We start from the raw sequence: 24,134 nt of genomic DNA, 5'->3' as shown, positions 1-24,134 counted from the left end.
TCCAGAAAAGAGTCAAATGCAATGTTGCACGAAGTAGGGATGTTTTTTGGAAGCAAAGTGTTGAAAGCGTGATTTTCCAAAAATCTTTGAAAGCGAAGCGTCTCATAAGCACGCGTGTGTGTGTGTGTGTATTATTTTGAATGTCTATTTAAAAAAAATACATAATGCCAAATTAGTTGCAAAATATATGAAAACATGCATATTTGTACATAAATCAAGATAGAAATGGCATCTATAGTACATTAATGATTAATTATTTGAGCATCAACCATCTAGATTCTAGCAATTATCAACAAACATCAATTTTTTAAGCATATCACAAACAATAGAAGGTAGAAAGTATCAAATTTTTAAGCATATAATAGAAAGTAGACCATTAAAAAAACATTCAAATAACTTATCAAGCAACTGTCAACATGACCAAATAATAATGTTTACAAAATAGGCCACCACCATATGCGCACTGAAGTGGGGATACTAAAAAAGTTCAAATTCACAAACTAAAGTCTAAGACTCTAATCTATCATCCATACACAAATAAAGTAGTAAATTATGAATATATCTACTAATATTTGCTCCTTAGTACACCACCATGATGGTTGCATGGGCCTCCATGTGATGGCAGTGAAGTAGATTGTGGTTGTGGAACTGAAGATGAAACCCCTGCTGAAGATTTAAACATGGGAACAATGGCACTAGATGGGGGTGGCATCTCAACATGATCATCATCATCCTAGATAAGGGAATCCTCCAATTGCTCCAAATACAACACCCCATCCTCCAAATTATCCTCCTCTGGATTTTTCTCCCAAACCTTTAAATATTTATTTGTCTTTGCCTCCTCATAGTAACGAGACAACAATCGCAAGTTGTAATGAACATAAATCAAGTTCTCTACCCTATTTACATTCAACCTGTTTCTTTTGACTTTGTGGATGAAACTATAGGTGCTCCAATAACTCTTTGCAAAAGAAGTGTTCACCACCTATGAGAGCACCCATATTGCCAAACATTGTAGATGTGGAGGAGCATTGCATGCATGTCCCACCACTCAAGTGAAGACAAATTCCCTTGACCTCTAAGTGTATGATTGGCCCCAAAGGCACCAATGCCAAAGTGGCAAGGACATAGTTGCTCAACTGTCTCTATATGGTGTCACATTCTTCTTCATCAGGGACTAATCTATCCAATGCTTCCATATAACCAGCTTGAACTTCTAGATCTTAGTGTGGTTTTCTTTTTCTCCCCCCACCAGGTGTTGGTGATGAAAACCATGATATAATATAGTATTTAGGCGTAAGAACATATGCTAAGGCATGCAATGGAATGTTTAGCATTTCCCATCGTTTTTCCACCTTTGCAGGAATATAATTACACAAGTTGATATCTCTAGGCTCAACAATGTCTTTAATCTGCCCCAACATGCTATCCATCTGCTCATGCAGCTCCCTAATTATTGACCAATTTGAATATGCAATCTTTGATCATGTAATAAATTGGCTTGGTGAATTGCAAAACATATTTAACCTGTGACCAAAAGTGGTTGTCAAGAATTATGTCCTTCACTATATTAGCACCATCTCTATCAATGCTCATGTCATCCTATGAATCACATGTCACAATAGCACTTGCTTGTCTCACCTTCAATAAGCGCCTAGAGGTGAGGTAATAGCTTGCAAATATAGTTTTTGCAATCTTAAGCAACTACAACTTGGAGTAAGTGCCATAAAAGTAATTGACCCTTGTATGCCCTGTGACAAATTTAATTAGTTGCTTCCCTCTCTTGTACAATTGATTAATCCATGACATTTTTTATGCTTCACAAGATCATGCATCGATAGGTTCAATGTGCGCACCAAGCACTTGGACCGAAAGATGTGTTGACGATGTCGCTCAATGATTTTTCCTACTCCCTTACAAATTGTTGCATTATCAGTGTTTACTTGAACCACATTATTAGGACCTACATCATTAATACTTTTCAATATGAGATCTGCAATGTTTTGATGGGATGCAGTGATGGAGGAGTCATGACAAGGAACATTGCATCACTAGTAGAAGCACCAAGAACATTTATCAAATGTTGTTTTCTAACATTTATCCAACCATCTAATGTAATAGATACCCCATAATCCCCCCCCCAATCTGTAAACTATGTCAAAGCTTTATGAATCTTTGTTTTTTCTCTGTCTAATAACAAAGTTATAGCTTTCTCATAGTTGGGGCTTTTGTTTCCATTTGGGGCTTCAATGATGGCCTTAACAAAATCATGCTAGTAGGGAGAGTGAAGCACATAGAATGGTACACTGCAAGCACAAAGAAACCACACCACTTTTGCATCCACGTCATCCCTCCAACCAATATTAAGGAAATCTGATATTGTTCTTCTAGATTCAGAGGTTCCATAAATTCCAAGAGGAGATGAAGTGTGATTGCTGCCATCAAATCTAAAGGTTACAAATGCATCGAACTAAAGTTTTTGTTTCTTACTTTGTCTTTTTTGTGAAGCCTCCTCTATTTTTATGTATTTTTTCCTTTGATCGGTTGATACCTTAGGGAAAACTAAGATCCCTATGGCACCCTTATTGTCATCACTCTCCATTACCCCACAAAGATGTCTTCTCACACAACTATATGAACCACTATAAGGTTTTCCACCTTAACAATCATGAGGGCATATAAATTGGAAGGTTCCACCACTTCTCCCCCCTCAAGTTTTGTCACAAATTTCCACAAGGGTGACAATGAAGCTTTTCCCCTTTGCATTTTATTTCCCTCTTCATCTCCTTCCCCTTCAAACCCTTCCTCCTCATCATATATTGGTTCGACCACTATCCTCTTCTTCCATTTCTTCCCTTTGATTCCTACCCCCACCAACACCATGAAAACAAAGCTAGGATGGACAACCTACAAGAGAATGAAGAAGGAGGAATGGGAAAGAGTAGGAGAGGAGGAAATAAAACACAAACAAGAAATACAAGAAATTGAGAGAGTTGGGATTTGCACTTACCTCTTTAGCTCTTAAGAAGTTGAGGTAGATGATAGCCCTTGTTATCTCCTCCAAGCTCATCCTTCTTCACTCCTCCAAGCTCTTTGTTTCTCTCTCCTCCAAATTCTCACAAATCTACTCTCAAAAACCTACTCTCCTTTGGCTCTTGAGAAGTTGAGGTAGATGGCATCCCTTGTTATCTCCTCGAAGATCATCCTTATTCACTCCTCCAAGCTCTCCTTCTCTCTCTCCTCCAACCTCTCACAAATCTACTCTAAAAAACCTGCTCTCTCCTTTGGTCTCTTCTCCTCTCTTCTCCAAGATCAAGCCAATGATGCAAGAATGAGGAAAAGAGTGGGGGAAGAGGCCTTCGAACCTCATCCTCCCTCTCCATAACTCACACTTAACTCACCCTAGGCCCACCCAAACATTGGTTGAGGCAAAAAAAAAAGCATTATAAAAAAATGATCTTGCAAAGCCGTGCATGTTCCTCTGAAACCACTCAAGAACCATGTCGAAACCATGGCAAGACCATGCATGGACCTATAGTTTCGACTTGAAAAATCATGCACAAAACCGTCATGATTCCAAAAAATTAGGAAGCGTGCATTTTTTGTTGAAGCATGGTTCTAAAATTAGGAAGTGCGGTTCCACACAATTCGCAGTTCCAACCTCTAAACCATAGAGGTGATTCCTACAACACTGGTCAAATGTAATAAACTTCAATTGATCACTAGCTTGCAGGTATTGAAAATAGCGAGAGTATGTAGGGTAGAGGGCCTTGATGAAGTTTGTTAGAGGAAGAACTATCATCACTCTGTGGCATCTATGTCATGCATGATAGCTTTGATCTCATAAGCCAAGGCCATGGGAACATCATCCCTCAACTCTAGGTTGAAGAGTTTCACTAACAGTTGCAGAAGATCCAATTTTGAGCGAGTCATACAAATATTTTAACTTCTTTAGAGCACCATATGAATCTTTAATGGAAACAATATTACAACTCATCTCTTCATTTACTAATGCAATATTTAGGGCATAAGATTTATTGGTTTTGTTCTTTCATGTGGCTAGCTCCTTATCTGATGTGAGTGTTTTAGGTCCACTGTCCTCCTCTCCTTCCTTGGTGGCAACTTCTTCTACTTCACAGATGCCATTCCACGAAACATTAAAAACGAGATTATTATTGATATTTTTGGACCACCCTTTGTAGTTCTCCTTGTCAATCAACACCACACCAACAATAGAGATGAGAGAATGCATCTTCAACATAGCTTTGAGCTAAGGTCTGGTAAGCAATATCTCTGCAATTACAATAATCTTTGGCTTTTTCTTGAATTTTAAATTGGAAACAGCATAGAAGAGAACATAAGGTCACACTTCAATATTCTTGGGCGAGGAGATATCTTGTTTGTTTGGCCATCCTTCATGTTACCAAATCATCGAAATAAAGATGTGTTTCACAACTAGAACAGGTCCCTCGACATCATACAAGACTATCTTGTGGTTGAAGTTAATAAGTCCAAACAGCGATCCTAGTCCAAGAGCTTCCAACACTTGAAGAAGCTCTTCACAAGCTCTGAAAACACTTCAAACATTGACAAGTCAACTACAGCGAATATATCAAATAAGCCTGCGTGCAACATTAATTCAAGAATCACCTATTGTCTCCTTACAAGATATTGAGTTGTCATATACATAAATACAACCAAGCAGAATATGTTCACTACCATGTAATAGATATTTCATGGAGCAAAATTCCTCAAGTTTAGATGTCGTGGACAAGTTGGAATATGAGCATCCCAATAGTGAAGGTACACCTTCACTTTTCAATTTCAGGGTATATGAACAAAAGAATGGATTTGATAAGGGTTCAAGTTATGATTTTACCCCATGCAGGGAAGTTGGAGAATGCATAAGTGATGGCAACTTATCCTTGTAAAGTTGATGTTGGGCAGGTCAAGAGTCAAGGAAGCAAAAGAAGGAAACATAGATGAAGGAAACTATGGCTGAATGCACGAAAAGTGTCAATGGATATCTTTGGATAGCTTGGGTACCTGTGGAGTGGGTGCCCTCAAGGCCTAGGCTACAATGGACCACTTGACAAAAACAACATGAACTCAAGAGAAAGCAACCATCAATCAAAGACTAAGATCATGTCTGCATCTAAGCAGACCAAACTTGAATGTTAAAGGCATGTTAATACTTCAAAGTTCAAACGAGGATCATCTTCCGATATCTAGACCAACTCCCGCAAACATGTTTCCTCCCTTGGTAGAGGCGGATAATGGTCAACCCTACTAGGTGCTTCCAACTCTCAAGGGGTGACAGTTCCAAGGTCCATCTCTTAATCAATAGGGGTTAGCGTAAATGTATGAAATGGAGGGGAAAAGGCTTCATGGCCAAGTGCCATGGTCAAAGGGACCAGCAAATGGGGAGTCCACATTCTGAGTGTATGAATGTAAAGGAGGGAGTAATTGTGAAGGCATGAGTTACCGACCTCGGCCTTCTTTTTCTACCCCTCTTGTGTGCCTTGTACTTCTTGTAATGCTTTGTATTACCACATATAACTCAAGGGTTGGAGCTTGCTCTTTATGATGTAGCATTTATATTACCCCTTAAGATCAATCAGTTTATTGCTTATCAGGGTTGGGACATGCAACGATTCCTTTTGATGTGAAGGAGCATCATGCGCTCAGGTACCGGATGATGGCTAATGAGGAGGGTCAAGCTCATGCTAGGCCTTTTCCCACGCACTAACTTAAGTCCTTGGCCATCTTTTACATTTTAATTTGTTTCCTTTTCTTTCGTTGTGGCCATGATATGCTTTTTCATTCTTTTAGCTACGTCAACCTCCAAGACAATAGTTTTTCGACCCTAAATATGAGCGTGTGGATGCCAAATCCCAAACAACCATGACAAATTAGATCCAAAGAATGGAGGTGAGATATGGGGCTTGTAATGTGCATTGGAAAGTGTCAAGTATGGTATAGGGGATGATGAACACGTTATCTCAATCATGGCTTTCCAAGTAGTGCCCCTCCTATAACCCTAAGGCCTTAAGTTATGTCCCACTAGATTAGGGCTAAAGATAACCCCCTTGATAAGGTGAGAGAATAAAATTACTATCAAGATAAGTCAATCTTCAATATCACCCTGTTAACCCTACTAAATGCCCAAAACAAACAATTATAAGCACCCGATTGCAAAATTATCAAAGTACCTTTTGAATAGTAGCCCACCTTCATCCAAGTATAAATGTTGGATGGTGAGAGGCACATGGTTGATGCGAATGGAGGAGGCACATGGCATACCATTGTCAAATAGTGGTTGTCGAGGCTGTTGGCTGGCTGGATATCTGGTTGGCTGTCAAATGTTATCCATTTTGGTGGGTAATAGGGACCACATTGCATTGGGACATGTGGACTCAAGAACTGTGAATGTTTCCAATGTTAGACTGCCATATATGAGAACTATTTGAGGGATACTGCACCAATTCCAAGGCCACATACAAACTCTACTGACACATAACCATGCGGAAAGACATAGGTCACTTTGACGTGAGCTAGACTGGCCCATACATTGATGATCACCCCGACAAAAGCAGGTTTCTCTAAAACCATGAGTTCTCGTATAAGCCCATCCAAGGCCCTCCAATCCTATCCAAGATGAAAGAAGCCAAAGATGGACCCAAAGGGACTGGCCATGGTCTAACCAAGCAAATCTAAGACACCTAATACAAGACCTTGCAAGGTTGTTACAAGACTTTTGACTTGTGGCCTTGGGCTTACAATGGCAGTGAATATGCTGCAAAAATTCATATGTACCCCTGCTGACACAAGGGGTAACCGGACCAACAACATAGTGAGATGTAGATCCTAAGGATGCTTTCCAAATCTATGAAGAGATCCAGCTCTATGTGAAGTATTGGTTAATGTATCATTAGATAATACTTGGTTGCAGTTGCAAGGCAATGATAATAACAAGGGAAAAGAAAGTGATGCTTGGGCATTTCTGGATCAGCTTCATGTAGAAGATCTGGAATTATGAGTAGCTTCAGACATCATGCTAGTGTGGACATATTGAGTCAAGAACTTTCTATTTGGTATTTTGTTTTCAAATTCGTTAACTTACTTTGAGGCATATTTCCATTTGGCACCCACACTATGTAATATTTTGAGCATTTTTTTATTTTAATCAAGTCATCAATGCTTTTAATAACTTCTCATTTGGATATATAATTTATTAATCAGTTTTTCCTGACTTTACCCCTTGCTATCATATGCCATAGGTTTAACTTTATGCTTATAAGTTCTCGGTTTCAACCTTCAACTTTATGTCTACGTGGATCTAAGTTCTTTCAACATTGACTTTCAAGTTCTTAGTTTAATAGTTTAGATGATGCTAAATTTAATCATAATGTCAATTTTAAAAAATTTCATGTATACAGTGATAGAAATTCTCATTATTTTGAATTTTGAAGTTAATGCATTTTGCTTTGCAGCATTCCGTAACATGTTCTCAGATTTTGTAGTTTAAAGTTTAAATTTTGAAGCTTTAAAGTTACATTTCTTTGAAGTTTGGATATTTGTCACTTACCATGGATAGACAAAATGTTGAAGGAAATGAAAATCCCTTGTTGAGGTTCATGAGGGTTTCATTGACTGGTATCTATTTGAAGCATTCACTGCATAGGTGAAGCTACTTGAGAGTTAGAGTCACTATTGAGGTTCATGAGAGTTTTATTGACTGGTATCTATTTGAAGCATTCACTGCATATCCAATGCTATGCCTTCACACAATACAAAAATAGAAGAAGCTAACTCCATTTAGTTTGGCTGCTTTTCTCAAACAAGAAATCCCTTAATATCATGCATCGTTATCCTCATCCATCAAAGCGTTTAAACTTTACTGTCTTGGAAATTCATCCATATATGGAGAACACTTATTAGTAAAAAGTTAAAACAAACTCATTCTCTACGACTGATCCTGCATCTTAATCACTAAAAACCTTCAAGGACTGAAAGACACAACACTTGAGAAAAAAAAATATTGGTCCACCCATCACATAATTATCAGGTGTTCAATCAGTTAATATAGATATATATGAAACGGAAAGGAATTGATCTCACCAAACTCCATGGTTGCAAGGTCGAGGATATCACCCAGTATATCAGCGACCATAACACTAGATGAAATAATGGTTCTAACAAGTTCTTTCTGTTCAACATTCAATTCTGAAGTCTCCAAAGCTTCTGCCAGTCCCAAAAGGCCATTCAGTGGAGTCCTTATCTCATGTGACATAACAGCAAGGAATACATTTTTGGCCTGAATGGCGTCTTCTGTGTAAATACATGAAGAAGGCAAACATTTTGTTACTCTAGCACATCAAATTGAAAACAAAATGACACAATGCAAGAATATATAAAGAAGCTGCTCAAGCTTAACAATGGCAAGAAATTCAGTTGATTATGGTTCTATTAATGTTAACGATTCTAAATAGATGTGCTAATTCAGAATATTGAGCAGAAATTTAGAATTTATAGCCTCAATATGCATGCATCCATGTTGAAGAATCGTAATGCCACAAGAAGTCGATGCCAGTGGATGGAGTTTAATTTACAAACATCACAATCTCTCTTAATAAATCCCAAAACATTTGAGGCAGACATATATTTAACACATTTATTTCTGAATGAAAGAATATTACTTTTCAATTTTAATCCAAAGCAGATATCACATGCGTATTATAAGGTAAAGATGCTTGAGCAGGTCTACAGTTCAGTAAACAAACTGAAACTCTAAAATTCACATTCTTTATAGCTCCATCCAACCAAGAAATAATACAGCTAACATACACAAACCTGTAAGCTTCATTGCTTGACAAAGTTCTTCTTCCATGGCCCTCCGTGCAGCCATCTCTGCCTCTAATCTCCGCAAGCATTCCTTTAATTTCACCTGCAAGTAGAGTACTAAAATAAATATTTCTATAATTACCAAAGTCAGTATTAGCTCTCACACCATAGGTCGCCAAATTATTCAACACTTCACCAGATTCCCAATAAATCTTAAAACATTCCTCAACTTTACTAAGTTCAATAAGTACAACATTTTTCCATTTTCCAGCAAAACATATAGCCATACTTGACTAATACTCCATTGCAAATTGAGTATTATCATTTATGATTTATCTGGTCAAAAAACTTTGTTCCGATGACTTCACAACTACCCTTAGCTCAATTGCCACAGGCTATATTTAAAATGCAAAAACTTGATATAACAACTCCAATGACATTTAGTTTAAAAAAAAAAACATTTAAGAAAGTGTTTTCACGTGACTTATCTAGTAAAACTAATATTATTATTATTAACATTACCTGTTCAGTAATATTGACAGCAACCATGGAAACCCCAATAACTGTGCCCTCCTCATTGAAGTGGGGGGTAGAATTAACCCACCAGACCATATGATCTTTGTTGGGCAGATGAATGGCTACATCTTCTGTTTGAGGTTTTCCAGTCTCTAAAGCGTTCAATTTCAACCTAACTCCCGCAGTTTCTATATGGAACATAACCTGCACAACATTTGGTTTGATCAACTTTAGTGAATCCACTCTAAGCTAAAAGATAACTGGTAGAGAAATTAAAATGGCACACTACACCTGCATGTGCATCAAGAAAAATGTTATTGCAGATAAGCAGAAGCATAGCCGCTGCGAATTGGCTCTAATCTGCCTGGGAGGAAACCACAGCTTATATTCAGCACGCCATTGGAAACACTCATGACAGACATGTCATATTCAAACAAATTGACTGGCTAAAAACTTTTACATCTCTAGAGCATACAGAACCAAAGAAAAGGGGTAGCCTGAGATGACAATAGTGTATCATAATAGAAAGCTTTCTTAGAAGAATATTTTCGTCACAGTGACACAAATAATTCTAAAAAGACAAATGTGTTAGTTTTCGTAGCATCGGACAGGTGTTTTAGTCTCGATTTGCATATAAAAGACTAAGGAACACGAGATCTCCAAAACCCAGAAAAAGGTTTCACAAGATAAGCTTGTGAAACGCCTCAATTAAATTAATTTATCCATAATTTCAAAAATGCCTAAGTCTAACTTGGGAAAATTGATTAATTAATTGAGGATGATCAAGAATGCTCTAGAGACTTACATGGATCATGTCTAAGATGATCTTAGTCATTGATGAGGATCTAATCATGGTTGTTGAAGCTCTAGCGAGAGATTATAAGAGCAGATCGATGGGATGATGAGAGACACAAGAGGGAGAGCGAATTATCTAGGCAGTGTGAATTTCCCGGTGCACAGTGATTTAGTGAGGGAAGAATTCAAGCCAATGGAGTAGCATCAATGATTCAAGGAGCAACAAAGAGAATTCTAGAGGAATTTCCCAGCAGATTTCCAATGCCGGAGAGGCAAGAAAGAGGGAGGCCACATTATTCTACAACAAAGTCGTCTAGGCAGTGCGAGTGAGCCAAAAACCTTAGTGTGAGTGCCAAGGAGAGATCGATTCAGTGGCTGAAGGTCGGGAGACCACCCGGAAGGCAGAACGAGTCATTCCCAGAGACAGAGGGACGTTAGAAGGCCCAATTGGACGCAGTTTCAAGGGTTGTCCACACTTGCGCAGGCCAGCAATGCGAGCATTCAGTGGGCAGTGTGAGCACGCCAAAAGGAGAAAGGTTGATTTGTAGAGGGGGAAAATTCTCTCCCATAAATTTTGACAGATTATTTGACGGAGGGTTGCCAGTGAGGCATCTAGATTATTGTACTTAGATTTTTATTGCTGCATAATAATAAAATAAACCCTCATTTGTTGCACTGGTTTTCCCTTCGGGGGTTTTCCGGAGACATTAGTCCAAAATAACAGTGTTAATTGTGTGCTTGAGTTTCTCAGTTCCAGTTTTTTTTTTTGCAACATATTTATTTTTTGTGAAGAATTGTAGTGATATTTATTTGATATTAATCAAAAAGTTATTAAATTGATAATCAGATAGGAGAATAAATTCCAGTAGCTGTAGTTTAAGGAATTTTCACATGGTATCAAAGCGTGTTTGACTGTCTCTGAAGCTCAGAGGCAAGAAGAAGAGATCGTGCAGTTTCAGAGGGAGAACTGAAGCACTCTATTCAAATCTGCGCAAGCCAAGCCAAGCCAAGGGTTCGATTACCAGAGCAAAAAATTGATTTCCAGTGGAAAAGCTCGTTTTTGCTCCAAATTTGTGACCGCGGGTAGTGGTATTGCCAGGTAGTAAATCCGGTAGGCAAATTAGTGGTTTTGCAAAGCAGATTTATTAGATCAGGGCGCAGAAGATTTACAACATGTGTTGCAATTGCATATTTGCGCAAGGCAAGAAGAGAAAAGCACACTAAAGAGAGAGGATTTCTAGATTTTCTCAGATTTCCAGTTGCAGTAGCAAGCTTAGGAGTCCAACTAGTGTGAGTTGTTGGAGAGGATTTCCAGAGGCAAGCAGATCTGCACATTCTAGAGAGGGGTGCGAGTAGCAGAAGAGAAACCGAGCAGGAAAAGAGGAGGTTTCCAGGCTTAACCTCCAGCTTATTTTAGTTTCGCAGGGATGGCCACCGCAGGACTCAGGGATCAAGATAGACTAGACGAAGCCTCCAACTTTGGCATATGGAAGGCTAGAATGTCATTCCTGTTAGATGAGTATGGTCTGAAGGAGTATGCAAAGAACACTATTGCCATAACTACAGATGCTCAGCAACAGGCAACGTACAAGAAACAAATGGCCAAGGCTAAGAGGATGATCCTAGATGGTATTCGAGATCATATCGTTCCACATATTTCTACACTAAACACAACAAAGGAAATGTGGGATGCAATAGTAAAGTTGTATGAGAATCCATCGGAGAATCAGAAGATGATTTTCAAGGAGAAGTTGAGGACCACCAAAATGCAAAAGGGAGAATGCGCTACACCCTACCTCACCAAGATTCAGAATGTCAGAGGTGAACTTGCAACCATTAGAGAAAAAGTTAAAACCATCCGATAGTGAGCTAATCAAAACAACTCTAAATGGTTTCACCAAGGAGTGGCATACTTTCGTCCAAGTTATTTCTGGGCGAGATATGCTCCCTGCATGGGATCATCTGTGGAGTGACTTCACTCGGGAGGAGATGAGACTCAGCCTTGCGAATGGTATTTCCAACAACAACAACAAGGGACAGAAATAGGAGGAGGAGGATGAGGAAAACGTAGCCCTTGCATCCAAGGGAAAGGAGAAGAAGGGTCCCAGTCAAGGACAAGGCTCAATGGGAGGAGAGCGAAAGAAGAAAGATATGTCAAAGATCAAGTGCTTTGGGTGCGATGAGTATGGCCACTATGTCACCCAGTGTCCTCAAAGGAAGAAGGACAAGAAGCAAGAGCAGACAACAGCTTTGGCAGAGATTGATGAAGTAACTACCAGATTGGAGGAGTTTGCATTGATACTTGTTGGGCAGTTGGCATTGCCTAAATGGCTAGTGGCATCTTCTGTGTTGGCATTGATGTCAACCAAGCTAGCATTGGTCTCAGGGGGAGTCCCACGGTTGTTGTTGTCTCTTGTAGAGAATCATCATACCATCAGGCTTATTGGGGAAGCCATAATATGATGACTATGTTGGACGAGAGTCCCAGGCTTTGGAGGTGATTCTGCCTCAAGAGATCAACTCAGATACCCTTGGAGATTATACAATTGGATAGTGCTCGGAAAGAGCTTTCCAACTATATACTGAAGTCTGCAAATAGACCTCCTGGATCACAACTAATTATCAATCAAAGTTGAGGTGCCTCAAAGTTAGATGGCAGAGTTAAATGTGGCCTTGGGTCAAAGTGGTGACCAAGTTTGGTAGTTGGGCAGAGTTGGTGGAGCCTTTTAGCAGAGCCGCTAAAGGAGAGCCAGGTGGACGTGGCATGGACAGCGAAACAGCGAAAAAGCACTTCATTGGCCTCAGGTAGAGCCAACTTGATAGCCTGGCCCAGCAGGGGAAGGCCGACACATTTGTTAAAGCACTCAATCAAAATGAGCGGGATGACACTAGCAGGTGATGCCATCCCAGCAGACTCTGCCCGGAGGTATTCACCCGGCGTGATTAAAAGGGGCACACAAGTTTAAGCATCGGGATATAAGTTGTCAGGCCACAAAGGAAAGCACAAACCAATGAGAGTTGAGCGAGAGGTCCCCACTCCAACAACTCAACCCGCAGAGGGCTATCCCGGAGGGATTACAAAGCAGCATACAATGGAGAGTTGGCCTGATGGAAAAACAAAGAAAAATTTATAAAGGAAATTGGTAGAAAAACAAGGCCTCGAGGACCCTTTCTCTCTCCTCTCTGATAGGGACAGGTGGCAGCGTATTATTGGCTCTCAGGAGATGATGTAGACCGATGATGTCCGCATGACGTGGTCCAATTGGAGGTGGACATGTAGCAAGCAATTTTGACATTTTCGGGTACCCAAAAGGCCCATTTCTAGTAGACAGGTGGACCACTCATAGGTTGACACGTGGCATAGGTGATGTCAGCATGATGTCATCCTGTTGGTTGGAGCCCCGCGAAGTTTCTAGGTGCACAAAGTGGAAGTGTCAAGTAACAGGAGCCAGGACACATCGGCATTAACAGCCAGGCAGCCAACAAGCAATGAGAAGTGAGCAGGCGAACCCCGCTTACAACTAAGCCTACCAAAGCATTAGCCCAAAAGTTTATGCACGAGGTTGCAGGTATCAGGCTAACGAGGCTTTGACAGAGCGACAGCCAATTAAAAAGGTGTCGGGCAGCCCCACAGGACAATTAAGCCCACCAAGAGGAGCGTAGAGGATTTTAAAGATAAGACATGCAAAAGCGTCGAGAGGAGGTTGTCCGGCCACGATGGAACTAACATATGGCAGTCAGCAACCAATGAGAAGCAGTCCTAGTGAACCCCATTGATAGCAAAGCCCGCAAGAATAAGCCTGGAGGTTTATTAAAAAAGCACAAACAAAAGCGTCGGGATAGAGAGAGCTCTAGCCTTAGCACTGGCGCTTGGTCATTTCACATAGAAATAAGACCAAGGGAACGGAGCATATAAGAAAAGGAATTTAACCCGCAACGGGCGTAGAGCAGCTTAGCTCCTAAAGGCCTAGTCGGTGATCACAGGCAGCGGTCCTATGGCGGAAATTCAAACTAGTGCTAGTGCGAAAGGGGCTTAAGGCCAAAACAGTTTTTGGCAACATTGTTTAATAAAATAAAAAGGGGTTGAGGTAAGTTAATTTGGCAGCGCAATTTTGACAAGGCATGTGGGTCTATAGCAAAATGCTTAGGCACTTAGATGAATGAGTCGACAGTTGAGTAAATTTGCATAACAAGGTTAGTGATTGGATTAATGGCAACTGCAAAGTTTGTTCCGAGAAGAAGCAAGTCTCCTCTACTCTCACTTGCTCGTCATAAGGAATTAAATTGATAAGATCACTGAGTGCAGAAGATTTGATTACAGGACAGTGCGATGCCTGAGATACATTTTGTGTTTTGTGGGAAATTAATAAGCATGGGGAGCTTTGTTGTAGTGTGCAGTTTGACTGAGAATTTATTCTCAGTATGGGAGACACTCAACTACCCATTCTGTGGTTTAATGCAGCTGCAATAGTTGAGTAAATGAAGCCCATTCCTAGAGTTTAATGTGGTTGCAAAGGTCAGACAATTTGATGCAACAACAGCATGAGCAAGTATTATGGTGCACACCTTAGTCAATATGTAGGACTGCATCATTTCTAGTACAGTGAAGGAACAAAACAGTGGATTGCAGTAGTGCAAAGGAGGGTATGCAGCATTTGTGTCGAGGTTGAGTGTGTGAGGAGCAGGGAGCTAAGTGTCGAGAGTTAACTGTTTTTACAGTGGAGTTGAGGGCAGAGACCAGAGCTTGGAGAGCAGTGAAGAGGGCAGTGAAAATGGAACTGCAAAGCAAAAGTGAAGGAGTTGGTGCAACAATAGATCATGTTTATATTTCTAAGCATTTGTTATAGCCCTCTGTTTTCAGTTTGAAAATTGTATGAAAAGCAGAACAATGGCTAAAGCAGGTAGTGGTCTGCATTCATAAGAGGTTGGTGCCTCTTGGCAAGTAGTGGCTTGCTATGTTAAGGGGGTTGGGGCCTCTTGTGAGTGGGTGCTCACAAACAAAGTGATGTAATTAAGTAGGTGTTTAATTTACATCATAATAACAAACAGATTGGTGGTTTTCTCCCTTTGGATTTCCACGTAAAAAATACCTATGTCGATATGTGTTTGCTACTCAAACTGACGGATTGCATGCTCATATGAATGATTTACATTGTTGTACATATGTTGTTTTGAGAATGCTCACATAACTAATTGACAAGAGTGAAAGAGAGTAAAGAATTAAACTTAAAGTTTTAAAATCTCCCAATTATTGATTCACCCCCCCTTAGTAATTCCTTATTCCAACAATACCGATGCATATCAAGCTAGGCAGAGTCCAGCACAGTTGCAATAAGGAGATCAGTTCTAGATTGTTGCAGCGGGACCATCACCTTCGCTACAAGGGCCCACAGTATCACAGTAGCAAGATTCAGTGTCAGTGGAGCTAGTTGTAATCAGTACACACGAAACAGTGCAAAGCTAGCTACAGTGACACAATGTTAGCAGGATGTAGTCAAATGACAATTGCAGAACTAGTTGCAGTCAGTGCACGTGAGACAGTTGCAAAGCTAGTTGCATTGACACAGGCAGTGTGAATTGCCCAGTTGCAAGATGCAGGTGCAGTTCCAGCGAAAAGATTCCCAACGCAGAGTTACGTAGTCCAGTTTCCAGTGGAGGGAGTCTAGCTTCAAAGGGAGCAGCGCTATGGAAGCTAGCGCTTCACGATCTGGGGAGATCAGACTCATTATTCTAGTAGTTGCAGTAGCAACAGCAGTATTAGTAGATCAATGTTTGCGAAGTAGCATGATGGACAGTATTCTCTTCACAGTGATTTCCAGTGATAGGGAGACTAGTCAGCTTGGAGAAGTGAAGACAGTTAGTCAGACATCAGCAACGCAGGACTATCCAAGTGCAAGAGAGTATTATTAGTGGAGAGAACAACTTCCTCGCTAAGAGGGAGTGTTATATTGTGTAGCATTGAACAGGTGTTCTAGTCTCGATTTGCGTCTACAAGACTAAGGAACATGAGATCTCCAAAACCCAGAAAAGGTTTCACGAGATAAGCTTGCGAAACGCCTCAATTAAATTAATTAATTAATGATTAAAAAATGCCTAAGTAACTTAGGAAAATTGATTAATTAATGGGAATTAATTGAGATGATCAATCCCCGATGGGGGTGATGGATCGATGGATAGACGGGCAGATAGGTCAGTGTACGATGCACACATGGCATCCACACACTCAAGGCCAAATGTTTAAGTTTCATTATGGTGGTACGCACAGGTGTTAATGCCTGGCATGCGGCTTTCCGTTCGTAGGCATCGGTATTATAAACACTGTATCCCTTGAGGTTCTACACAGTGAGTTGCAATGAGCAATGAAGGTTTGGTGTATTGTGCATTGGAGGGTCAAGATCTAGAGCGCCCAACAACATGCATGGCTCTAGGCTAGCGAGGGGGAGGAGGACTGGTTTGAGTTGGCTTGTGGCGTTCCTCCAATCTAGGGCGGCCTGTGGGATCCTGGTACGTTGCTAACAGCCGAGGATAAGCTCTACCACCGGAGTGCTTGCCTCCTCATCTCTGGTTTCTTGTCTTGGCGGGAGGAATTGGCTTAGTTGTGGCTCTCTTTCTACCAGGGATTAGGAGAGGGACAACCTCAAAATAACTCTGGGGGTGTTGACGTTCGGGTGCTCGGTCTCTTGTTCTCTGGCTACTCCCCGGGGTCAAAGTTTCGAGCAGCTCTTACTACTCTCCTCTAGAGCAAGGTCTATGTGTAGAGGTTGGGAGGCAGCATAAAAGACAGCAGGCGCTTGATAGCCCGCGTCCTTGGGTTCGCGGTGGTAATTTTCGGTATCGGTTTTCCCTCTCCCCTGCCTATTCCTATTTGGTTTTTCTTGCCTTTGAGCGCCCTCTGCAGGTTCAGTGAGCAGCCTTGGGGGCTCGGGCCCGTGCACACAGTTCAAGTTATCCATTTTCGGTTCGATAGTATGCCCCGTTAGAGGGGTCGTCCATGGCATGGGGGAGGGGCTCCTCGCCCCGAAGGTCCTCTTCAAATACAAGTCGGGACTCTGTAGCAGCAGTAAACGGTTCGTTGTCTTGCTCCCTAGGACTAATTGTTTCTCCGGCCACGTTGAACTCAATCGCCAATCAGTTGCACCATATACAACTGAATATCGACATTATGAGGGACCAGCGCTACGAGGACCAGAATGAGCTAGTGGCCTACATCAACGATGTGCAGCATGTTCAAACTGAAATCTTGGACAATCTGGAAAGTATGTGTCGCCACCACCGTCGCACCAACGAGCATCTTCGCTCCCTGGAGGCGCGAGTCGAGCACATCGACTTCCATATGCATGAACGGGCTGCCATCTTTGTTCCACCCCCTGCTTTTCCACCAAACCAACCTCCTTGAGAGGTGTCTTTTCTTGGTTATGTATTTCAGTTTTGATGTTAGTATGGTATGGCCTTCAAGCCTAATAGAAATAAATGTAAATGGTGATTGTAATCAGCTTCTCCCTGGCTCTCAGGTGCCAAAGCCTGGCTGGCATATTAGGACAAGACCATGGGAGAAGAATTTTGTACTCAAGTTTCCTCTGATAATATAATGCAAACTTTTTGACCGACAAAAAAAAATTGAGGATGATCGAGAATGCTCTAGAGACTCACATGGATCGAGTCTAGGATGATCTTAGTCATTGAGGAGGATCTAATCATGGTCGTTGAAGCTCCAGCAAGAGATTATAAGAGCAAATCGATGGGATGAGGAGAGACACGAGAGGGAGAGCGAATTATCCAAACAGTGCGAATTTCCCAGTGCACAGTGATTCAATGAGGAAAGAATTCGAGCTAGTAGAGGAGCATCAATGATTGAGGGAGCAACAGAGAGAATTCCGAAGGAATTCCCAGCAGATTTCCAGTTTCGGAGAGGCTAGAAAGAGGGAGTACGAATTATTTTGCAGCAAAGTCGTCCAAGCAATGCGAGTGAGCCAGAAACCTGAGTGCGAGTGCCAGGAAGAGATTGATTTAGTTGTTGAAAGTCTGGTGACCACTTGGAAGGCAGAGCAAGTCATTTCTAGAGGCAGAGGGAGGCTAGGCGGCCCAGTTGGAGGCAGTTTCAAGGGTCATCCAGACTTGCACAGGCCAACAGTGTGAGCAGGTCAGAAAGTGGCCTGTTGATTTGCAAAGGGAGAAAATTCTCTCCCAAAATTTTTGCCAAATTATTTTCTGAAGGGTTGCCAGTGAAGCATATAGATTGTTGTACTCATATTTTTACTGTTGCATAATAATAAAATAAACCCTCATATGCTGCACAGTTTTTCCCTTCAGAGTTTTTCCGGGGACATTAGTCCAAAATAACTATGTTAATTATGTGCTTGAGTTTCTCAGTTCCAGTTTATTTTTCCGCAACGTATTTATTTTTTGTGAAGAATTGCAGTGAGATTTATTTGATATTAGTCAAAAAATTAATAAATTGATAAATAGTTAGGATAATCAATTCCAGTAGTTGCAATTTAAGGAGTTTTCGTAAAATGTTGTTATGAACAGAGCAACATGCAAAGTATTATGACCCATTGAAACATCAACAAAAAACAACATGGTGTGTTGAATGTTGTATAGATCAATAATGTACAATCATCTACATAGAAATTTTGACTTTGATCTGACATCCACACTAGGCTAATATTAACTGTGTTAATTATGTGCTTGAGTTTCTCAGTTCCAGTTTATTTTTCCGCAACGTATTTATTTTTTGTGAAGAATTGCAGTGAGATTTGAGTTTCTCAGTTCCAGTTTATTTTTCCGCAACGTATTTATTTTTTGTGAAGAATTGCAGCGAGATTTATTTGATATTAGTCAAAAAATTTATAAATTGATAAATAGTTAGGATAATCAATTCCAGTAGTTGCAATTTCAGGAGTTTTCATAAAATGTTGTTATGAACAGAGCAACATGTAAAGTATTATGACCCATTGAAACATAAACAAAAAACAACATGGTGTGTTGAATGTTGTATAGATCAATAATGTACAATCATCTACATAGAAATTTTGACTTTGATCTGACATCCACACTAGGCTAACATTAAATTAGAATTAGAAAACTAAGAAGTGTGACAATATTGTTGTTCTTAGGAACAACTAGCCTTAAGTCATAAAAACAAAAAATGGTTATCACTCTGCTTATAATATATACCTTAGAATTTGCCATGGTAGTCAGAGGCAAGATGTACCTCGTTGAAGGACCCAACAAAAGGAAGCCACTGAATAGGTGGAGCGTGGGACACTGAAAGAATCAACATTATAGTAGCAACAAACATACATTGAGCTAAGATGTAATGTCTCCAAATTTATTGCCTTATGATGAGATCAAGAGAGATTTCCATAGCTTATGTTAGCGAAGTCATGGGAGCAGGATTATATTATTGGTGGGCCCAAAGGGTTTTGAGGAGTTTTATGGGGGTCACCTGAGATCGTTTGTCATATTTCATCATCAAGATCAATTTTGCATGGTTCACTCTTGGTTCTGTTGCATTCTGACAATTTCTATAAAATGGAGTTATTAATGGGAATTTTTTAATTAATTACACTTAAGGTGTTGTTTCGGGTTGATTTTTTGGATAAACACATTAATGTAATAGCTCATTGGAATTGAGGTAAAAAGATTTACAAGGTAGAATGATGAAAAGGGCCTTTGGGTAGTCGGTGTGACCATGGAGGTGAATTAAGCATTTCTCGAGGGTTAAAGTGACTTTAATTAGTTGAAAAAAAGTCATTTTATTAAATAAAGAAGGGAAAAGTGTTTTTATTATTTAAGTCGGAAAAAAGGTAAAATGGTAGCAAATATGGCCACTAAATTATAAAAGGGAAAAGGTTGAGGAGTCTCACCTCATTCTATCACTTGCATTTTGAGAAAAGAAGCTCCTAGAGAGTTTTGCGAGAAAAGCTTAGGGTTTAGAAAACTCTAGCTGTCATTACTAGCTTTAGTGTTGAAACTATACACCCTAGTTGGTTTATAGAGCGAAATCACTCAAATTTTGCCATTGCATTTCAAAGGAGAATAATATTTGCAAAAGATAGTGGAGGTAAAAAGTGTTATTAGTTGATTTATCTTCTAATATTTGGTTTTTCTACCTATCTATTTGCAGAGAATGCTTGCCGAAGGAGAAGGACCAAAGATGACCTATATTTCTAAGGGTCAAAGTATCCATTTCATGGTTCTTCATGACCTTAAAATCTGAACACTTTATGGGTCGATTTCCTTTGTTGAGAGGGACAAGATTCCTTCCCTTTACTTGTTGGTTGAATTTATCTCTCATTGGGTCAAAGTTCTTGGGAGAAAGATGTTGTGCATATCAATCTAGAGAGGCAAGTTGGTTGCTCCTAGTTGAATTGAGTTTGGCATCTCAGGGGAATATATTCTAGGCACACTTGGGTCAAGTCTCTCCATTTTCCAGTAGTTGAGTTCCTTACCTTGTTGGCCATGTTTCTCTGTTGCTTGAGAGGGTCATATCACCTTCATTACTAGGTTGAATCATCTCTTTATATACCAGTTGTATTAACTATCCTCAATTGTTGAAGCTTAAGATTAAAAAGAGGATGAGATACATCTAGTTGTTATGCGTGCATATCAGTCACCAAGTAAACTCCTGTAGCGTATTCAAGGCTGTGGCAGAGACTAAAGATTGAGGAATGAAGAGCTCAATTTTTTGTAGTCATCCCCATTGATATTCTTCAAGGGGCTTGTTGACCTTGTACATGTCAACAGTTTGAGAAGCAGAGGACTAAACAGTGGATCAAAATTTTCCGATCATTGTCATCATTTAGCCTCCAATTTCATCATTGTAATCCCAAATTCTACTTTTACATTTGAAATGATTCTAGTATGACTATTAAACCTAGGTAAGCCTATGATTCTTCTCAAAGGGTTTCATCCTAGGGAATTTTTTAACCTCCCCAAATTATGCGTGTTTGTAGACACGGATAATTAGTAGATTTTTTCTCCCAGATATACCCCAAAGCTAGGGTGGAATTCTTTGAGGAGGTCTTAGGTGAGTCCTAATGTTTATCAAGTCTATGTATATTTCATACTAGATCATGTGCCTTGTCACAGAATTGGTTAAAGTCTTGAAGCTCTGTGTGAATGTGTATTTCCCCTTTGTTAAAATTGGCAACTAGGGCCAAACTCCACATGGGTCATCTTATTTATGACATCTGATTCTGACACGTACAAATGAAGTTATGAATTTATTTTGATTATGGACAAATTGTCAAGGTCGGCGAGCAAACTTATGTAGGCTCAAAAGCCCAACAGTCACATCTATTCATCCTCAACGTTTGTTATAAATACATGATGCCTTAGCCTCATTTGGACACACTCATCTTCACACTTCTCTCTCTCTCTCTCTCTCTCTCTCTCTCTCTCTCTCTCCTCATTGATTGAGTACAGATTTCTGGGCCTCTCTCTCTCCACACGTCCGAAATTTCAGGAGAGCGAATTTCTGGACAGTTTGACCAAGCATTGACCAGCATGTGTTAACCTCCTTTGATTGCTTTTTTGTGAGGGCTATCTCTGTTTGGGAAGGCCACATTTATGGGCACAGAAATCGAGGCTAAACGTTGACTATTGAAAGCGTTGACTGCAGCTAGGGCTGACTGCAGGTGGGTTGTTTGACTAGACTTTGACTAGGCTGAATTTGACTGTTTTGAGGGTTGTTTTATCTTGTTATTTGGAGGCCGAAGTTCACTGAATTTGACCGATTTGTTGAGGGTTAAATCTGCCCTGTTGACCAACTTTGACTTTTTTGGTTAGAGCTCTTTTGCTACTGTTATAAATTATCAGATTTATAAATTGTACTACCTCTCTCTGCTAAACTATTGAAGACTAAAAGAAGATTTGATCAAGGGTTTCCCCACATTGGGGATTTGTCCCTCGCTGGTGCCACATCTTCTGTCCTCTTGTCTTGGCTTGTCTTCTATTGTTTATGTTTATGTTCTATCTGCATTTTACTATCATGTTGATGTGATTGCTAATCTAAATATTGATACTGGGCTAGTAAAGAAATTGAAGTAAAATTGCTCTAAAGCATAGAACATACCGTTGTTGCCTAAAATTAACATGGTTTTAGAGCTGAGGTGAAGACAAAGCCCAAGCAAGAGTGAAAGAGCAATCACCAAAGACAATTGGGCAAGAACAAAAGGCTCAATGGGTTCTTCATCCTACTTCCCGACTGAAGACAAGCTCCATGATAAATCTGACTATCATGGATGGAAGATGTCTCTTGATTTGACCTTGGAAGAAAAATAAGTGGTGGATTATGTGCAGAGTAAAATCCTTGAGCCTCCTTCAAATGCACCGGCTGCTACGAAGACCAGGTAAATAGGGTTGAAGTCAAAGTGAAGAAGCTTATCAGGGATTCCATTGACAAGCATCTGGTGGTCTATATCTCCGAGTTAAAGACCTCCAAGGAGATCTATGATAGGTTGGTCGGCATGTTCAAGGTTAGTAATGCTAATCAAATTCTATTTCTCAAGAATAAGTTGAAGGATATTAAGAAGGGCAAGGACGAGGACATTCAATCCTATTTCTTGAGGATTACCGAGATCAAGAATGATCTACTCTCGATTGGAGAAGTCATTTCTGACAGGGAACTTACTCTTACCACCCTTGGAGGACTTCCACCTAAGTGGTATCTATTTAGAACCAGTATTCTCAACAATGATCAAATTCTAGGGTTTGAAGAATTGATGTTGAAATGCATTCAAGAAGAAACAAGAATGGTGGAGCAAGAAATGCTTTCTAATAGAAGCAACCCCACTGCATTCTCCGCTCATGCCAAAAGGAGAAATAACGCAGGGTCTAAAGGTCATTTCCATGGAAAGCCTGGATCTAAGGGAGGAAGGAAGGGCAGGTGCTTTGTTTGCAATAAGTTTGGCCACGATGCAAGGGAGTGTCCAAATAGAAGGGAAACATCGCATGATGATGATCACAATCATTTCAGGGGCAACTTCAACACCAATGATCAAAGGAATGGCAGGTCCAATGGCAAAAGAAAAAGGAATGTGGGACATCAAGGAAATGGTCGACCCTCTGAGAAATCAAAGAACTCCAGGTATGAAGAATCAAATGTTGTTAGCATAGCAAAAAGAGTACTATCTTATATCGGCCCTCTCCACTACCTCTCTTTTTGACAATTTGGGAAATTGGTTGATTGATAGTAGTGCCTCAAGGCACTTCAACGGATACAAGGAAGCCCTCTCTAATCTGATAGAAAAGGAGACAAACTTGGAGATCATCCTTGGAGACGATGCCACCTATCCCGTGAAGGGAGTAGGGAATGTTACCCTTCAATTGAATCAAGATAACACTATTCATTTGCAAGAAGAACCCAGTGTCCATTTCAGCCATGGAGGACAAAGGATTCAAGGTGGCATTCATCGATGGAAAGGTACGTGTTTGGAAAAGAGATTTTAAGGATGTTTTTACTCTTGGGTTCAGGGTTGACACTTTGTATCAGATTGGAGGAAGTCCATTGGGAGCCATGTCTTGCGACACATCTCTACAATCTGAACTATGGCACCAAAGGTTTGCCCATCTTCATTATAAGGCCCTGCCCGATGTGAGACAGTTGGTGACAAGTATGCCCGAGTTCAAAGTAGAGCGTGAAGGTGTATGTCCGGGATGTTTCGAAGGAAAAGTTACAAGGGGACCATTCCCCTCAAGTAATAGCAAGACCACAGATATATTGCAATTGATCCACTCTGACATATCTAGTATGATGCCCGTAAACTCCTTGGGAGGATACTTATATTATCTCACCTTTATGGATGATTATTCTCGCAATACCTGGATCTACTTCTTGAAGAAGAAGGATGAAGTGTTCACCTAGTTCTGACACTTCAAAGCCTTGGTCGAAAACCAATTCGAGAAGAAAATCAAGATATTGAGCACTGATAATGGGACCGAGTACGAATCCAATGTATTCCAAGATTATTGCA

The 24,134-nt window shown here is 40.3% G+C and overlaps 1 protein-coding gene across 2 annotated transcripts in view; it reads right to left on the bottom strand.

Moving 5' to 3' along the window:
• LOC149158259 (histidine kinase 5-like) overlaps positions 1–24,134 on the bottom strand; it is a 107,547-nt gene that overhangs the window by 53,136 nt on the left and 30,277 nt on the right. The window contains exons 2-4 of one of the 2 annotated variants that reach the window (XM_089436165.1): positions 9,367–9,564; positions 8,854–8,947; positions 8,122–8,331 (exon numbers count right to left, since the gene is read on the bottom strand). In XM_089436165.1, coding sequence (XP_089292291.1) covers positions 8,122–8,331; positions 8,854–8,947; positions 9,367–9,564 — 502 coding nt within the window. The remainder of the gene's footprint in view (positions 1–8,121; positions 8,332–8,853; positions 8,948–9,366; positions 9,565–24,134) is intronic. The other variant, XM_089436166.1, reaches the window with a different exon arrangement.

This window comes from Pinus tabuliformis, chromosome 5_2, assembly GCF_031772625.1.
Source record: "Pinus tabuliformis cultivar Carrire ecotype Pingquan chromosome 5_2, CPIR1, whole genome shotgun sequence".
Lineage (NCBI taxonomy): Eukaryota > Viridiplantae > Streptophyta > Pinopsida > Pinales > Pinaceae > Pinus > Pinus tabuliformis.
Note: the sequence above shows the minus strand (reverse complement) of the source record. Positions and strands in the feature narration are given on the sequence as shown.